General features: G+C 40.5%; 1 protein-coding gene across 1 annotated transcript in view; it reads right to left on the bottom strand.

The window, feature by feature from the left end:
* Window positions 1-17810, bottom strand: part of PRKDC (protein kinase, DNA-activated, catalytic subunit) — a gene marked incomplete at both ends in the record, with an annotated part of 81407 nt that overhangs the window by 7130 nt on the left and 56467 nt on the right. Inside the window, 16 exons of the mRNA XM_079533068.1 lie at window positions 28-95; window positions 644-848; window positions 2239-2382; window positions 3036-3123; window positions 4246-4457; window positions 5664-5824; window positions 6352-6532; window positions 7812-8002; window positions 8085-8259; window positions 9497-9686; window positions 11500-11614; window positions 12278-12386; window positions 12657-12881; window positions 13374-13562; window positions 14519-14657; window positions 15071-15279. Coding sequence (XP_079389194.1) covers window positions 28-95; window positions 644-848; window positions 2239-2382; window positions 3036-3123; window positions 4246-4457; window positions 5664-5824; window positions 6352-6532; window positions 7812-8002; window positions 8085-8259; window positions 9497-9686; window positions 11500-11614; window positions 12278-12386; window positions 12657-12881; window positions 13374-13562; window positions 14519-14657; window positions 15071-15279 — 2601 coding nt within the window. The remainder of the gene's footprint in view (window positions 1-27; window positions 96-643; window positions 849-2238; window positions 2383-3035; window positions 3124-4245; window positions 4458-5663; window positions 5825-6351; window positions 6533-7811; window positions 8003-8084; window positions 8260-9496; window positions 9687-11499; window positions 11615-12277; window positions 12387-12656; window positions 12882-13373; window positions 13563-14518; window positions 14658-15070; window positions 15280-17810) is intronic.

The raw sequence follows: 17810 nt of genomic DNA, 5'->3' as shown, positions 1-17810 counted from the left end.
AACTTGAACTCGAGCTCACCAACATACCCGTTCATCAAACCCAGAGATCTTCACATGGTACTCTGGCAGAGGTTTTCCCTTCCCATCGTACTGACCTGTGGGGGGGTGGGGATGAGGAAAGGAAAAATTGACACAGTTTGATTTTCAATAGTATCAGCAGTATTTTTTAAAGTGTGTTTAATAATAGAAAAAAACTCTTCTAAATATTTTGTTAAATTGACAAAATTATATCTTTCAAGAAAATATATGAAAATACATAAAAACCCATTTTCATTACACATTTTTATCTTCAAATTACCAGTAGTCTTCCCTTCTTTAGCAGTTAGATTTTCAAATCTTAATAGTTTGAGAGGAAACATCCTTGCTGAATTTGAATTAAGCATATATTAGATCTAACCCTCAGATTTTCCTGGAATCACGCCTTTAAAAGAATGCTTTAGGTTAGAGATGTGATTTTGGATAGTTTTTTTTTTTTTTTTTTAAATCGGAAGAACAGATTTAAGAGATTGAGTAACAGTTATTTCAGAATACCTCTGTGTAAGGCGAGAACGAAGGGCCACACAGCCAACATAAGCAGCAGAGTCAGAAGCAGCAGCTTTCTTGGATGAGACATTTCCAACATCACCACTGAAAGGGAACTTACCAGGGACCTCCAGCTCATTCCTCAAGAACTCAGCTCTGAATTCACTCATCCATGGTGAACACTCTTTCAGGTTTGCAGGTTCTTTATGGGTTTTGTTCATTTTTGTGAGAAGAGATGTTGTGATCTCATTAAAATCGCTGGCCTTCATATTCAACAGCTTTGAACCACCTTTTCCAAAATGACTGTCAAAATCCTTCCCAAAAGCCTGAGGTTCATTCACAGACATGAATCCATTAGGACAGTGCTTGGAACTCCCCAGGAACACTACAACAGTATCTTCCCATCCAGACACACAGTTTCATCTGTCCTCCTGAAACATTTCCATCTTTCTCCTGCTCCAAATCTTTTCCTCCATCAATTTCTATCCTGTCAGAACCCTTACAATGCCTGTTTCATAGACCCCCACCAGCTGCTAGCAACAGAAATGCTGACAGTTCCCAACCCCGATGATATCAGAGCTCCACAGAATTGGACCACAAACCTTTTTGCTATGTCTAAACCAGAAGCCTATCCCTCTTTCCCTCTTCCAGCTACAGCTGGATTCTGGGTCAGCATATCAATAATGCTGCTTGTTACACTTAGAGAATCACAGAATATCCAGAGTTGGAAGAGGCCCAGAAGATCATCAAGTCCAACTCCTACCTAGTCCAAGAGACTACTGAACTGACCCAGAACATTTTCACTCTCAGCAGAATCTGGGACAGTACCTCCCATTCCCTCTTGTTTTCAAAGCACACCTTAAGCTACAAGACGTGTGGTCTTATCTCCTGGCTCCCAAAATACAATTATTCACACATTCCCTCAATAAGCCATTCATAGATGTGACTTCTTAACTGTGGCAGTTTAATCAAGGACTTCTGATGCCAATAGTGGAGTTCTTCCAGATGAGAAAAGCATAAGGGTCAAAAACAGGACAAAGGCCAATTGTCCTGTTCATTGCTGGAGTTGGACTAGATGATCTTTAAAGATCCCTTCCAAATCTAAGGATTCAATGATTCTGTGAAGTTGTGGGTCTGATAAGGCTGCTATGTGAATGGATAGATCAATAGTTTGTCTTAACAACAACTTACACTCATTAAGCTTTCCTGCTGGCTCTTGACTCTTCACAGCTGATGTTTCCACAGAACTATCACAAATCAAGAGCTTGCTCTTGAGTTGCAATAATCAAATCAGCTCAGATCCAAACAATTTACCTGCAAATTAGACTTGGGTTTGTGTTTTCTTCTTCTTCACACATCACTTTTTTTTTTTTTTTTTTTTCTTCTTTACACCAACTCTCACTATTCTAGATCTCAATTCATTTTGCAAAATCCTTTCTGTAATTCCAGATCTCTGCTCATGATCACAGAGAATCCCTGGCTGAGGACCCGGGGCAGGCAGCGGGACCACAAAGCCTGTGGGGTGGTCATGAGGGAAAGCTGAGCCATTCCAGCTCCATAGCTCCCAACAATGAAATCCTCAAGTCCTAAACTCCATCTCTTGCTTCACCTAGTCCTGCTGCACATGTGGAAGCTGTGATCTGGCTCCTCTCCTTTGACTTTTAGAGCCTTTTACAGAAGCACACAGTGCCAGTGCTATTCAGTCACCATGCGTACCTGAACAAACTGTTTCCTCAGCCATCCAAGGCCAGGAGTCTTCACATCTCCCAAATTCTTGTACATTCCTTCATACATTTCCTTAAGTTTAATTTTATTCCTCTGAGTTTTTACAAGTTCATTTCTGACATCCTCAACCCAGTCCTGAAAGCAGAAGGAATCAGATGAGTGCTGACAAAAACTTATTGGTAATTGGTTCAGATTGCACTTGGGTTACTGCGTGTACTAACGGTCAATTAACATGTCTTCTGAACGTCAGATAAGCAAGCAAAAGTCTGTGCAAACATTCTCCTCTCCTGTTTCTTGAGAAAAACGTCTCTACTTTCTAACATAACGATGTTTATTACCACAGTGTCTGGTACAAATTAAGAAAGCCCCCATAGGGCCAGCAGTCAGATCAAACACTAAACGAGAGAGTTCTTGACACAGCAGGTTCACAATGCAGGCAGGGGCATTCAGCAGTGAGCATGCAAAGGGCATAAGGACCCCAGCAGACAGAAACTGTAATGCCCATAAACACTAACTCTTAAAACATAACAGTTTGGGAACAATGAAGCAGGACTGACTGTGGGGCAGCACAAAGACCCCAGAAAGAGAAAGCTGAGGAGGATGACTGCAAAGCAGTCAGCTGGCAGAAGGAATGGGGAGCAGCATGAGGAAAAGCTCACAGTGCACCCTAGCATCGGTGCCAGTCTTATGGGGAGAACCACTTCCTGCAGCTGTAGCATCTCCACCCTGCACTTTCTTTCCTAAGCACAGTGTGGGGAAAGAAGGCGGAAAGCAGTAATACACTTTACCTTAAAAAGCATTACAGGATTAGAGAGCTGTTCCAGGGAGTGAATAAAATCTTGAACTACTCCTCCTCTGTCCAACTTGTTCTTGATGCTTTAAAAGAAAGAACTGCATCACAACTCAGCAGAAACTACCATCACCTAGCCTGCCAATAAGCCATGATACACAGCAGCTGCTATATCCACTAATTGAGTAATGCTATTTGGGGGGAGGAGCGGGCACAAATGAGGACGACTCAATTCTCCTGGGCTGTATAAGTGTTAATTATTGGCTGTCCTCACTGTGCTGCTCCTAATTTCTTGGTAATTAAGTGCCCTGCTATAAAAATCTGCCACTTGGTGGGGTAGTGGTTAGCACTCTTACAACAGAAACTGGCATTTAACAAGACCTGTCAGGACAATTATTCAAGGACAATAAAGTTTGTGAAGCACAAGCCTTTCCCTTCTAGTTTCACACTAAGATTTTCAGCAAATACATCAGAAATTTGAGAAAATGCAATGGAAACACCTAAAATTGTTGTAGCAGTTCTACAGCACTGTGTGACACAAGCTGACTTTCGCCTGGGGATTAATTTAGGTTTTATTGCATGGCAAGGTGGGGAAGGTAGGGCTTGAAGGCTCGTACTGTGCACTGAGCAAGCGGAGAAGAAACCAATGGAAAGCTGCTGTTTCCCAGAAGATAATGTTCACCCATTTCACTGTCAATCTCTGAAATCTGGTGAGAGCCTTTATTCTATTCAAACATCCCTGCTCTCTCTCCTGGTGTTACAAAGACTCAAAGTGTCCAAGCCAGCTCTGTCTCCATCCCTGATGGGTTTTGGCTGTCACTGCTGTGAAATCTACTGCAGCAGGAATATAATCATGCACCAGGTTTCCCTTCAGCCTCAGCAGAGCAGGAAAAGGAAGAAGAAACTTTCGACTAACACAGAGCTCCCAGGAGAAAGGAGTTCCTTCTCCGCAATCTTCCAACTTCCCACAGTCTGGGGACTCCATGTACTCAGTACTGCTGTAAGCAATCAGGCTGCCTACCTGAGCGTGTCTAATGCTGAGTGAGTTCATGCACTGATTTTCCCTATGCCTTTGAATCAAAGCACAGTGTGTGTGGGACTGCCCCCTAATGCCTCTCTCATGCTTCCTGAAGGAAACAGTTTCTTTAAAACAAACCCATCCACACCTGCATCCAAAATACACAAAGAACTGCTGATCACAGATTCACCTTGCTACGAACTCCTTGTTCTTACAGCCTGCTGCGGTATCTTTGAAGCAGAAACTCTCACTGCTGATCATGAACGGGTAGATGATTGCCTGCGGGTAGGTATCTGCGATCTCTTCAACAGTGTGCTGCACAGCCACTGCTTCATCCTTGTCAAGGAGTGCCATCATCTGGCTAATCCAACCGATGAACTGCCAGCAGGGAACTGAAGAAAGCTGCAAAACAGACACTGCTTTCAATGCTGGTCATCCTTATGGCTACCAAACAGAGCAAACAACCAAAATTGCTCCGTGTCCCAGCTTGACAGACAAACACAAAAGTAAAACAGAGAACATCAACTACCTTCACAAAACATCTCCCACTGAAGCAGAGCTTCATTACTACAACTACTGCTACTACCACATAGGTGTCCCATTGCAAAGGCTCACATCAATTTTGAAATGAATACTACATTCTCTTTGCTTGCGATGACAACAGGATGGACTCTGACTCCTCTTTCCGCCTCATCGCTTCCTACCTTTCTAATGGAGTTTAAGTTTAATGAATTGCCAGAATTGACTGCACTGAAAGAGAGGTGAGGACAAAAACACCCAAAGAACTTCTCTTGTGAGGTTTATTGGCTGGGGCAGGAATCGGGTTCTGGTTTACCACCAGAGTTCCACTGTAGCCACACTGTGTCCACTTCAGCCATGTTTGCTATGTTTTTGGTCTCTTGAGGTAAGTATGCCATATTTCTGCCACTCTCACACTTAAAGTTTTCCCTCTGACAGGGCAGAGGAAGCACTCTGAGCACCAGCATGATGAAACAGGCTTGAAAACACAGGCAAGCCAAGACAGGAGCAGGTGCAAGCCAAAGAGAGCTCAGCTTATCTGTGCCATGACACAGAAGGAAAGGCACATGACATCCTGGCATCCAGCTGCAATAAAGGAACAGGAAATGGAAGGGAGGAAGTGGGAAATACAAATGACATGAAGCTGCAGTAAAGCTCTGCAATGAAGCAGGACAGAGAGAGATGGGAGAAGTGGAAAACAAGTGGAGAGGCTGGTGGTTTCCTGCATGTAGGGGGAAAGCCTACAGACAACTCTCTTAATCCAATCCAATTTTATCAGCCCATGCAGATGGTTCAGAAGAAAAAAAAAAAAAAAAAAAAAAAAAAAAAAAAAAAAATCACTTTACCAGCAGCTCTCAAACTAATATTTGGAATCAGTACAATGACAAAAAATTCAACTTTAAAAAGCTTGTGACCATATTAATTACACTCAACAAGCCAGAGAAGAACAAGGAACAAAGATAAAATTTATCTGGTTCACTTGCAGCAAAATTCACCAGCATAACCTCTCTGTCCATCCAACCCCCACCTCCCATATTTTAAATTCCATTTACAGCAACACTGGCTGCCAGGAGAATGGAAGCAACTCACCTCTCGTGTCACCAGACCCAGTGTCTCTGCTGGATATCTTTCAATTATTTGTAGCAGTCGAGGAAACCTCAGCCTGGCTTCTCTGGAGTTCAGTTTCAAAGCTTTTATCATTTTCTCCACCACAATAGCTGGGAATAGCTGCAGATCTGCAGTGTTAATTTCTGCCAAGAGATATTAAACAAAAGTTATCAGAAACACCATCTCTTGCTTCATGGCTTTGATCATCTGGAACATTCTTCTCCACTATTCAGCATTTTTTCTCCCGGTGCATTTTGTATTTTTACTTTGTTCTCCTTCTCATCTGTTTGAGCTGTGCAAACCACCAACTTGGGGATGGTAAGGATTAACTTCATGGGAAAGCTGCATCACCTCTGGTAACCAGCCTACTTTAAGTACAGAACTGGTGGTGTGGTCTGAGAAGGAACAAGGGAACCATCTGCTGGATATGATATATATCTCACCAGAGGGAGATTACAAGAGGTTCACTAGCACCAAAGCTAGCAGTTGCAGTGGGGAAAAAAGAACAAACAATAGGACTACCAATACTGTTCGATTGGAGGACAAAGTGTTCCATTTAAACCCAAGCTGCATTGCTCAGGAAGATCTCCTCCTGGGTATCACTAAAGCTCACAAATGAGCCAAAGAGAGATAAATCCATCTCACGTGCTCAGGGGAAACCCCAACTAACCAAGTGAGCCTTCTTCTTCCTTGCGCAGATGCTGGTCACAGAAACCAACCAAAGTCATATATGCATCAATAACTCCCTTCACGTCAACGTGTTCCATGGAGAGGGACTGCACTTCTTCTTCAGACTTCCTTGCAGCGCTGCTGAAACACTGAAAAGCTCTCTTGTTCAGACCTGCTAATATCTGAAATTTAACCATAAGGGGAAAAAATATATAAATATGTATATATCACATTGATCATACTTTTCTAACACAGCTCATGTAATGAAGGATTTTGCAAGATTCTTTACTACAAATGAATGTTTTAAATCAAATGCACACATCCTCATGCTGCTGGCAAGCTTAACCACCTCAGGCACTGCAGCTATTAAATGATATATAAAAAGGGTGGAGAAAAAGTAAGAACAACTGAAAAATGCCATATCTGAAATTAAGCAGCTTGCTCTTCAGGTGGAGAGAGGGACACTGCCAGGGTCAGAGTACTGCTTCATGTTAATATGAGATAAGGCTACACTCTTCAGTCTCATCTTTAGTAGAAATATCTGATATCCCAATCTGATTCATCTGACACAAAAGAAAGCTTTTACACTCATCCTTCAGGTTTCCTCACAAAGAATGCTTTTAATAATTACCTAGCAAATGAAGTTTAAACTTCTGCTTGAGCTTCTACAAACATGAGAAATGAGAATCTAACTGAAAGGAACCTTGTTTTTATCCACTTTTCTTCAACTACCATTAAAGCCACAAACGAAGAGTTGATTTTTGCTGCTTTATACTGACATGGTTCATATCTAAGACTCCGTATGGTGGCTTTAGGAATTAACAGAAATAAGTCAGCCACAGTACTTTAAATTCTTACTTAGCACAATTTGGCAGACCAAAGGACAGACCAATACGACTTGAGATGCAGCGCAGTCCACCACTGTGATCTTCAAATGTGCACTTCTCTAAGAGACGCAAAGATGGCATATGTTCTGCTTCAAAATGAAAACCCTCTTCCCTTTATCACTAGAACTATTCAAATGAAGTAAGCATAAAAGTATTGTTATCAGTACTATAAAGATCTCTTTATGAGATAAGATAGTCTGACAGCAAAAAGCAGCTCAGAAATGCCAAGAGGAAATAGAAGTATTCTTTTGAGTTTTGTGTTCTCAACTTTCTCTTACCATTGTCACGTGGGTGCACTCAGTATGTCTTTCTCTTCCAAACAAAATACAGGAATGGAGGAATGCAAGAATGTTCTCCCACCCAACTGAAATGGCTGCAGTGATGCAGAACATCAAGAGAGCAAAAAACAGCCAGAACAGCAGCCACAGACAGCCCTCACCTCCACAGCTGCTTTTCCTGCAGATATCAGTGCTAATAGCAGGGTTTGATATTCTCTATATCGATCCATATCCTTCCCTGCACAGGAACACTACACTGAAATACCAAAAATCTTCCCCCTCTGCCCTCCTTTTACCTTTTCAGGACTCTCAGAACTTTCTCCCAACAGTTCCAATATTTTCCCAGCTTTTTGTTCCTCTATTTGCTCAAAGCATTTTGGATCCTGACTAAGAGTGTTGGCCATGATGTGGTACGTAGTACCCAGCAGAAGATTCTGGTTTCGGAAGGCCATTATGTTCTCGTTAAGGTAGTCTGACTTGGTATCTTCTGTTGGAGTTCAAAAACAAAGTCAGCAATTTGACAACAAAGCAGCTTTGTATAATAAACAAAGCAAAGCAAAGCGTGTTACCAAGTAGGGAGATGGTTTTTAACACAGAAAGCACTCGTTCAGGACAACTCTGGCTCTGGCTGCAGCTATGCACGAAGCGGCAGTAGGCACAGTTCCACCTCACCAGCCAGTCCTCCCTCGTTTTGGCCTCTCTGCGCAGGTCCTTCAGAAGCTTCTTGGCAACGGAGAAGCTGTTCTGTATTCAGAGTAAGACAGATTTTTCAAATAACATGTCTGAAAAGAAAATCTTTCTGTAATCGGATTAAGAGATGGGAGGATTTCATTAAAATAAGCAAAGCTATGGTAAGATGTGGTTGATGCCCCATCCCTGCAGACTTTCAAGGCAAGGGTGAATTAAGTCCCTGAGCAACTTGATCTAGCTGTGGAGTTCCTGTTCATTAGATTAGATGGCCCTCAGAAGTCCCCTCCAACTCTAAAGATTCCATGACTCTGTGAAGAGAGGGCAGCTGCTTGATTGGTGTCATACTGAAAAAACAGATTTGTGCTAATGGAGAAATTTGAAAAGGAAAAAAGCACAGAGGTTGGGAAAAACTGAGAAAATTAAAATAATTTTACCTGCATAATGAAATAGATATTAACTGTTCTGCAGCACAAACACATATGGATAGTGCAACTCAGTTTATAATCAAGCACATTGCTTACGTATTATGCCTGTGACTGGATGAAACTTTCCTATAGTAACACTAAATGATACCTTATTGTTTTATTTTTTTCCTTCAGGAATGAACAGCCTGCAGAGCACTGCTGTTATATTTGGCCATTTACAGTGTTTAAAATCAACCCTGACACTGACTGTAGATTTTTGCAGGATCTCCGAAGAACAGGGAGACTTGGACTTGAATATTTCTGGTCTTGTCTCAAGCTTGAAATACCAAAGTAATTGTAGAAGTCAGATCCAAAACAAAATTTCTAAGTCAGTCAGCTTTAGCTTTTTATATAAATGCTAGCCCCAATATCTAATCATAATATTAATGAAAACCACAATGAAAATAAATCCCTGAATGTTTTACCATTCTTGACTGAAGTGAATGATATTGAGTCAATCTGAATTTAGTTTGTGTTCCTGTATAGAAGAGATTGTTTGTAAATAAGAGAGCATATTGTTTGGCAACAAGCATCCTATCCATTAATGACTAAGATACTTTATCTGCACTTCAGCGTCAGAAACCATCTGTGGATCAAAGGGGCCTTCAGGCACATTTCCAGTAATGACATATTATCATCAAGTTTTTAATTAACTTTTATCTGTTTTCTCTCTCTGAAGAGCTGAATTTCTTGAGCTTTCAAGATGACCTGGACAACAGGATCAAGCAGAGACAAGCTCTGCCCTTGCAAAAATGCACATCAGCAGACTTAGGATGTTTTCAGTTCGTATTTTCTCACAAAACTGGAAGCTAGCAGACAGTAGGCACCTGTTTCCTGGCACTTTCTATCATCTTCAGTTTCATGTTAAATTTGCAGCTTCTAATCATTGAGTGAATGTCTTCATCCTGTTGATCTACTTCCATTTGGTCTCCAACACCACTTTCTTCATCCACCTCCATACTATCATTGGCCTGATCACAGAGAAATTTCTCTTGCAGCTTATCAAGAAAGAAGCACCTGCACAATGACAAGAGCACAAATCACTCTGACACCCAGGCAAGGGAATATATGTCCCAAAGCATTGAACTTTGACAGTAAGAGAAAAAAAGCTAAGAAGGAATGGCAAATTATAGTAATTTCACATTTAGTAAAGGATAAACGTACTCTACAAGGAGTCTCAACGTAACAACCAGGGACAGGTTGACCCTGAGAGCATTCCAGGATCTTTAATCAATGAGATTAAGTAGCAGAAAACATTCATAATAGAGTGGGATCTTCTGTTGGTTTGTTCTTTTAAGCATAGCTACAACCACCTCCAAGTTCACCTAGCCATAGCTTCAGTTCCAAGTGTGCCAGGTTGTGTTTCATGCAAAGCAGGAATTCAGTATATACAATGCTGAGACATGTAAACAAGGCACTTTAAAATCTACATTGCAGAAGAAAAAAAAAAAGTAGTGACTGTACTCAGATTCTTAAAACAGAATTGCGTGAACCAGTGCTAACTCCTTTTAATTCTACAATTAATCCAATCTAATTCAATAGCATCTCTCATCATGTAGGCTGTTACTCAGTGCAGGAAAAAAATTACAGAATCACAAGGGTTGGAAAAGACCTCCAAGATAATCCAGTTCAATCATCCAGCTACCACTACCGTTTCCCCACTAAGACGTGTCTCTTAATACCACATCTCCACGTTTCTCGATCACCTCCAGGGACAGTGACTGACTCCCCCACCTCCCTGGGCAGCCTGTGCCACTGACCACTCTTCCAAAGAAGAAATGTTTCCTAATATCCAACCTGAACCTCCTCTGGAGCAACTTGAGGCCATTCTTGTCCAATCACTACTTCAGTCAGGAGCAGGCCTTGGCATTGAATAAAGGCACATCTTTTCTATCTAATTTGTGGCAAATTATTTCTAACAGCACATAGAACTGTTTAAGACACTGACAACCATGCAAATCAAATGTTTTGAGACTTTGTAAAGCAGAGCACTACTCCATGTATTCTTCTTCATATTTAACTAATATAAGCTGTTTCCATATCCATGCTTTCCTGAGCCCAAGAGACAGTAAATTAGTGCCCAGAGGGTATCAGAAGAGCTGTTAAATAAACTGTCTCCACAAAAAGTGAAAAACTAAATCTGCACAGGAAGACTGGATTGGCATGGAGATGAATACCATGGAGAGAACAGAGAACGTTCAGATGTGAAAACACACTCGTTTCTTTGGAGCTAATCCACAACAGCCTCTAGAGAAACTTTGTTCTTTCTAGCATCAGTTGTGCAGCAGATTACTGCCTTGATCACTGCAGTGGTCATTAACCCTCCTATAAACATCAGAAGTATGCAGTGTGATAAGGCTGATCTTCTCTTGCACGCTCCCCAACTTTAACACTGACCACAGAGTACGTAAGCATTTTTATCCATAACGTATGAGCCCTTTGGGTGGTGATATATTGAGTTAAATACAGCTAACCTACTCAACTACATGCGGGTGTGTTTGAGAGCTGCTGAAGAGGGACAGCTTGACTTCTTGTCAGCATTTTTGTACTGTGTATGTAGTTGCTAATGCAAAAAAATGCCTTAAGTAACACTTGTTTCCTTATCAAAGCATTGTTTATTCTCCATCTGCTTCTGAAACTCCTTTTTTTTTTCCCATCATGAGTTAGTCTCACAAAAAGCAACCCATTATAAAGCTGATAAGATCACTTAAAAGAAAAGGAATACACTGGATCTATGTCACCCTCCTTGTAAACAAGCTGTGTTAGAAAAAGCATCTCTCAGAAGTCAACAGTCACACAGAATTTATGCTCACAGAAAATCTCATCTTACCGATTTGTAATGATATCATCCCAGATGTTCATAGGATCCATTTTAGCATCTGGATATCTGCTTGTCCAAGTTCTGAGAAGTCTCTTCAGGGACTTAGCCCGTGAAGTTAAGTTACCTAGAAATCAACATGGAATACTTTAAAAGCATCTAGATCCAAACACCATGAAAAAGGCCCTAGACCCACACAAAATGTAATAATCAAACCCCAAAAGTGCAGTTGCATTTTTGAATTTGCGTTAAATGCGTTATTTTGTGCTGATATTTTTGGTTATTGCTGCAGCACAGAAGATTCAACACGGACATCAAGGTCAGCTGTCACTGCAGACCACCAGCACTAGCTACTTCAATATGGAAGTATGCTGGAATACAGTGGAACTGTTAATTTAATATATAATTATATTTATATGCATGAATTAATATTTCATGCCAACCACAGTAGCTATAAATGACATATTTCATCTATCTTTTACCCCTGCTAACTGCTTTGCTACCAGAAGTGACACCAACAAAAACCTTAGTTCATTACTTCCTCATTTAAAGAGATACTTTTATGACAACAGCTAGGCTAATAAAGCTTTGCAAAAGAACACCAAATTACCTTGAAGCCTATCTTACACAACTACAATAGTTCTCTGTCAAGAAGACAGTACAAAGTAATTCCAGACCCATGCTCCCTCAAACAGGAGCTCAGTCCTCTGAGCGTGGAGACAAATTACAAGTTCAGAAAATCAGAACTATTCAATACAATGGAAACAAAATAAACTTAATATATATTTACTTGTTTTGGTCATAAAATTGATGAAATCCTGTATTTCTGTCAAAGCTTGTACAGACTGCAGTTTGCTCATTCGACTTTGGTATAACAAAGTATCAATACTGGAATAGCTCTGAAAGGCAAAGGACACAATAAAAGATCTCATATACAGAATTTACAACATGGTCTATTCAGTGCTCTGCAAACTATTCATCTTATGCTACTATAGAATATGCTCTACAATCAAATCTTTTGTGAGTTATTTAATAGACTTATAACCTGACAATGGGTCTGCTTTAAGCAAGTATAGAAGCATATAATCTAGTAGCAGCAACAGCAACAAGTTTCACTGTTCCTTACGTTTATACAGAAAAATCACATCAAGAGCAGCAGTGATTTTTACCTGCATGAAGATCTGCATGCCATTGCAAATGTAATATTTGGCTCTGTCAAAATCATCTTGCAGGATGTAAAGTAGACTAAGCTCTTGGCTGTAATGCATTTCTATCAGAGCTTTCTTCTGTTCTGTCTTCATTGCCTCGTCAATGAAAGTCAGCAAAGTCTGGTCATTTTCCCCATTGAGCAGTAGCTTCAACTTACTGCGTATTATATAGGGCAGATATGTCTCCTGGAAGGTGAAAACATAGGCTTTATTTCTAGGCACCGACTATTAGATGATCAACTTTTTCTTATCTGTGGCGGATAAAATATATGATAATATTTTCAACTGTTTTCTTAAATTCCCTGAAGATGCATTTCAATTTGCAAACAGATCAAAGGCAGCCTTTTCTGATAGGCTCTGGAAGTACTCAGTAAATACTGTGAGTCTCTGTACCAGTGATCTGCTAACTCTCAAGATGTGCAAGAGAAGAAGTAACACAGGTAAGTGTCAGCAGCAGTGGCAGTTAAACCTGGCACTGTATGATCAGCCATAGATTCTAGGTCAAAATGAAACATTCTAAAAATAACAGAAGTAACTGCTTCTAATATTTACGTGTAAGGATCTCTGCTAACTTCCATAATTAAATTAATCCAAATTACACAACTGAATTCCAACCACAATCACATTACTGTATCCATGCAGAGACAGTAATGCAGTATCAAAATAATTTGTAAACACCTGATAAAATGGATCATTCCATGTTTTGCTCAAGTCTGGAGGTTTACCACTGTCAATATTAACAGTAGCACAATACTCCAGAGACTTCCACTCTGTGAGGTGGTCATAGCATTCCAGAGATGCAAGTTCCCAGAAGTCTTTCTCTGCTTCAGTTGGGTCCCCATCTTCCCAGTCTTCTTTGGAAAGTGCCTAGGGAATCAATTTAAGGGAGAGGAAGGTTCACAGAGTTTTAAATCATGTCAGCTTTTGATCAAGTCACAAATAACTTCAGAATACTTGATCATCTCTCATAAAAACATTTATCCATTTGCCAGAATGTGGCAGCAATATTAAATGCAGAAAATTGAAGGTAGTCAGGATTGAAATAATATTTATATAAAAATTTATTTCAGATAGCCATCTTCAGTAAACCCGCATTTCTGAAAAGTCTTTAAAAGAATGATAAGAGTTCCTTCTTTATTTGTACCCACAATAATTGAGATCTGCCATGAATACAGGCAGTTTGCTCTCACAGAGGTAGCATGTCCATGGAGTTCTACTTGTCTACTTAGGCAAGAATCATAGAATGGCCTGGGTTGGAAGGGACCTTAAGGATCATCAAACTCCAATCCCCCCATCACAGGCGGGGCCACCAACCTCCCCATGTAATACCAGACCAGGCACCCAGGGCCCCATCCAATCTGGCCTTGAACACCTCCAGGGACGGGGCATCCACAGCCTCTCTGGGCAGCCTGTTCCAGCATCTCACCACTCCCTCTGTGAAGAACTTCCTCCTGACATCCAACCTAATCCTTCCCTTGTTAAACTTAAAACCATTTCCTCTTGTCCTGCTGCTACCTACCCTTTCGAAGAGTTGACCCCCCTTCTGTTAATAAGCTCCCTTTAGGTACTGGAAGGCTGCAATGAGGTAAGGACAGATATGAAGCTTTGTAACAATGAGTTAAAGAGCAGCATGCTTTCTGCTCCGTTCTGTTGTGACTGCTTGTGGCATCTGTTCCCACGTCATTACAGACTTAACCATCAATCAAACAAAACAGAAGGACATTTTGAACAATACGCTCGTTCTCAAAACATTCAGTTTTGGCTTCTTAGCTTTAAGCCACGAGAAAGATTTATGAAACTAAGCATTCTTGTTGTCATTTTACCTCGTCATAACATTTAGCTGCTTCAGCATAATCACTCTTTGCTTCTGCCAGCAATGCTTGCTGTGTAATTTTCTTAGTCCCGATCTTACCAGTGAAAATACCACGAAGGACATCATAATCTCCCAGAGACCGGTAAAGCCTATCAACAAGGAGAAGGGAAAGCTTTTAATCAGCTGAACAGAGGTAAATCAATGCAAATATAAACTACTGAAAATAAAATTTAAAAAACCTACATTCAATCAGCAATAACATTACATATATAAGTAGACAAACTTAATCTTGTAGGAGAATACCTGAACACTGGAAACTCCTGCAATTGCAAGATAGGATGTTTTGTTGCTTTTGTTTTTAGCAGTGTAGTAGCATTGCCAGGGTGAACATCTGTTAAGTCTAATTACTCTAACAGAAAGACAGTAATTAACCAACAAGAAGTTAAAAGCATGTTGAATTCTAACAAAGGGAAAGACTGAAAAGAAATTCCAGGATCTACAAAGATGCAGTTCTTCACAAGGCAAACCTGACAGGAGTAACTTATCTCAAGCAATAATTTACTTTGCAAGCTCAAGCCATTTGATGACATCTGGAGGGAGCTCCGTCCTGCCACGCATCCGCTTTGACGGGGGCTCCTCTGCAGGGGACAGTGCCATCAGGGCGTGCTCCAGAAGAAGGATGCCTACAGGCTGCTGTAGGCTTGCGAGGCAGCTCGTGCTCACGTTAGCTGAATCCAGCTCCAGCAGCTCTCTGTGCTTGTAACTTATCTCCTGTAAGACAAAACAAGTTGTCTACCTGGTCTAATACATACTGTATAGTTGCTGACAGCTACCTTTCACAGACCAGCCACCTATCCCTTTTGTGAACTCTGAAAAGAGGCAGTAAAATTTCCACAAGTTCCCAACTCTGAAAAAAGAAAAAAGAAAAAAAAAAGCAATCCCTTTTTTTTTTTTCCCCCCCCCCTTTGTTGCTGCTCTTAGGACAGAGAACAACCCCTGCACTTCACTGCCTCTCCAGGGTGAGGACTGAAGCTGCCTCACAAAAGGAAACTGGATGTAACAAGGAACAGTTGCTCTGCACATACACTTCAACCTGCAGTACCTGACAGATCTTCCAGACAATTCTCTAAAAAGAATCACACTGAAAGCGGCAAAGAGGAGAGAAATGAACACAGTCATGGTCTGAATCTTCCCCTCTTTTTGCTGATAGCGCGACGCCTGCTACATAGCTGCTATCCTTCCTTAACATAGTACACAGCATATTCTTGCTACCCACCAATGTCTAATTAACCAAGCCACGCACTTACCCTGTTTTTGCATCCTGAAGATTCTCATTAGACTCATTTATTGGTACTCATCTAGTCCTGCCTGATTTAAAGACAGGATTTCTGAAATCTTTACCCTTTTGAAGATCAGTTCAACTGCAGAATAACCCTTTCATAAGGATAAACTTTCCTGGTTACCCAAAGCTTCTTTTTAATACTTAAGTCATTGCAGCCAATACAGACAAATATATCAGATATTTGTACAGTCTGTACATACTGCAAACAGATAAATACGAATTTGGCTAAAGGATATCCATTACACATCTTGCAATGCTGAGACTCCTGCCAATTCTATCTGTGCTCAGTACGAGAGAAAAACGAATAGCTTCTTGTAGCTTCCTGTGTCACAGACCATGTGGATCTCAATGAGGGGATCTCAATGCTTCAAATGCTATTCAGGCAATTTCAACTACATGTTTCAGACATAAGACATATATATACACACATATCAGTCCTCTGCCAGCTCTTAGAGGTTATATCAGAGATGCAATGCCAACTGCACAATCTAAAAAATTAAGAATAGCTGTGTTAAGGTAAGACTAAAAGCCCTTTACCAAGTATGCATATGAGAAGTGTAAGAACTGTGCAAATATAACAGTGTATCTGGAGAACACTCTTACAATTTACAGACATCATCCCACATCAAAGGTGGTGACTGTACCATCACTTATCTTCTAAAAGCAGAGAGAATGTTCTTTGCTTCACACACAGTGTTTTCTGTCTCTGTTTGCACCATACGTTCAAGATAAGGAGGAATAACATCCAAGTCAGCCTAATAGCTGAAGTATTTATATACAATGATACGTCCTTCAGAGGCTAGGGATTTCTACACAGTCTGTATAAACTTATGGAATGGATTTAGGTTCTTTCTCAGTATTTCAGCTGTTTTTTAATCTGTCCTAAAGACCAACCCCAGAGCCTCACAGACAACTTTAAGATTATCCCTGAAGATGGGATATCCTTTTGTCATCAAGTTACTCTTCTGATGGGAATTTAACCTGTAGAAGACCAAAAGTGAAACAACCACAAGAAAGGCACAGTGAAGCAGGCAGCCTTTCTCACACATGCCAATATTTATTATGCTGTTGGCATACAGGAAGCAGAAACTCTGCTTCCAACTGGCCAAGCCAACAAAAGTGGCAACCTCCACATCACGTGCTCGCTCTCTTTTCCTCTCCCAGCCCTCTCTTCTCAACAATATAAACTTTGTTCCATGTTGGGAAAAAGACTTCCTCTCACAGTTATGCAGGATGCTCAAATACACAAGCTGAGCCTTGCCTTTGAGCTGCTGTTCTTTCTTTATTCAGTAGGGATGACAACGAGATGCTCTTGGCACTGTTATGAAGTCCATATTTTTGTCTGATAACTTACCTATTTTTTGAATTTTGATTTTCCATCTATTCAGGTAAAAATGTAGCCCCACACAAAAGCATTCTTAATAGAGTGTAATGGAGAGCATAGTGCAACACAAATAATGGAAATGAGGGAGTATGGCAAAAGGGAATATTAACAGATAGCTATTGTGAGATGCTGGCTCAAAAAATACCAAGACAGCCCAGAAATATCCCCACAGAATTTGACCTTTTATGCAGCTGCACAGAAGAAAGTAAACAACAAATTACACTTTCTCAGATGTATAAATACAAGTACTTAGAAGCAGCCTGTCTATTTGAAAAGCTAGTCTGAACTAGATATTTCTCCTGTATTATGAAAGACATCTATCACCAGAATATTTAGATTTCAGTAACAGAAAGAGGAAACTACTATATCTCACTCAAAAAAAAAAAAAAAAAGATTGATAGATACAGCACTAAGATCAACGCAGATGATATGAAACATTAAATGCAGCAGCAGTGGTTATGTAACAGCACTTGGACAAGCTTTTTTAATTTCTAAAACTTGGGGTAGAATATGAAGTTCACAAACTATTCCAAGCCAGCATATTCTCATAGCATTAGAAGCACAGAAGCACACAGA

The sequence above is a fragment of the Tetrao urogallus genome (genome assembly GCF_951394365.1).
Source record: "Tetrao urogallus genome assembly, chromosome: 3".
In the NCBI taxonomy this organism is placed as follows: Eukaryota; Metazoa; Chordata; class Aves; order Galliformes; family Phasianidae; genus Tetrao; species Tetrao urogallus.
The sequence above is the reverse complement of the archived record's forward strand: the minus strand, read 5'-3'. Positions and strand labels throughout refer to the sequence as shown.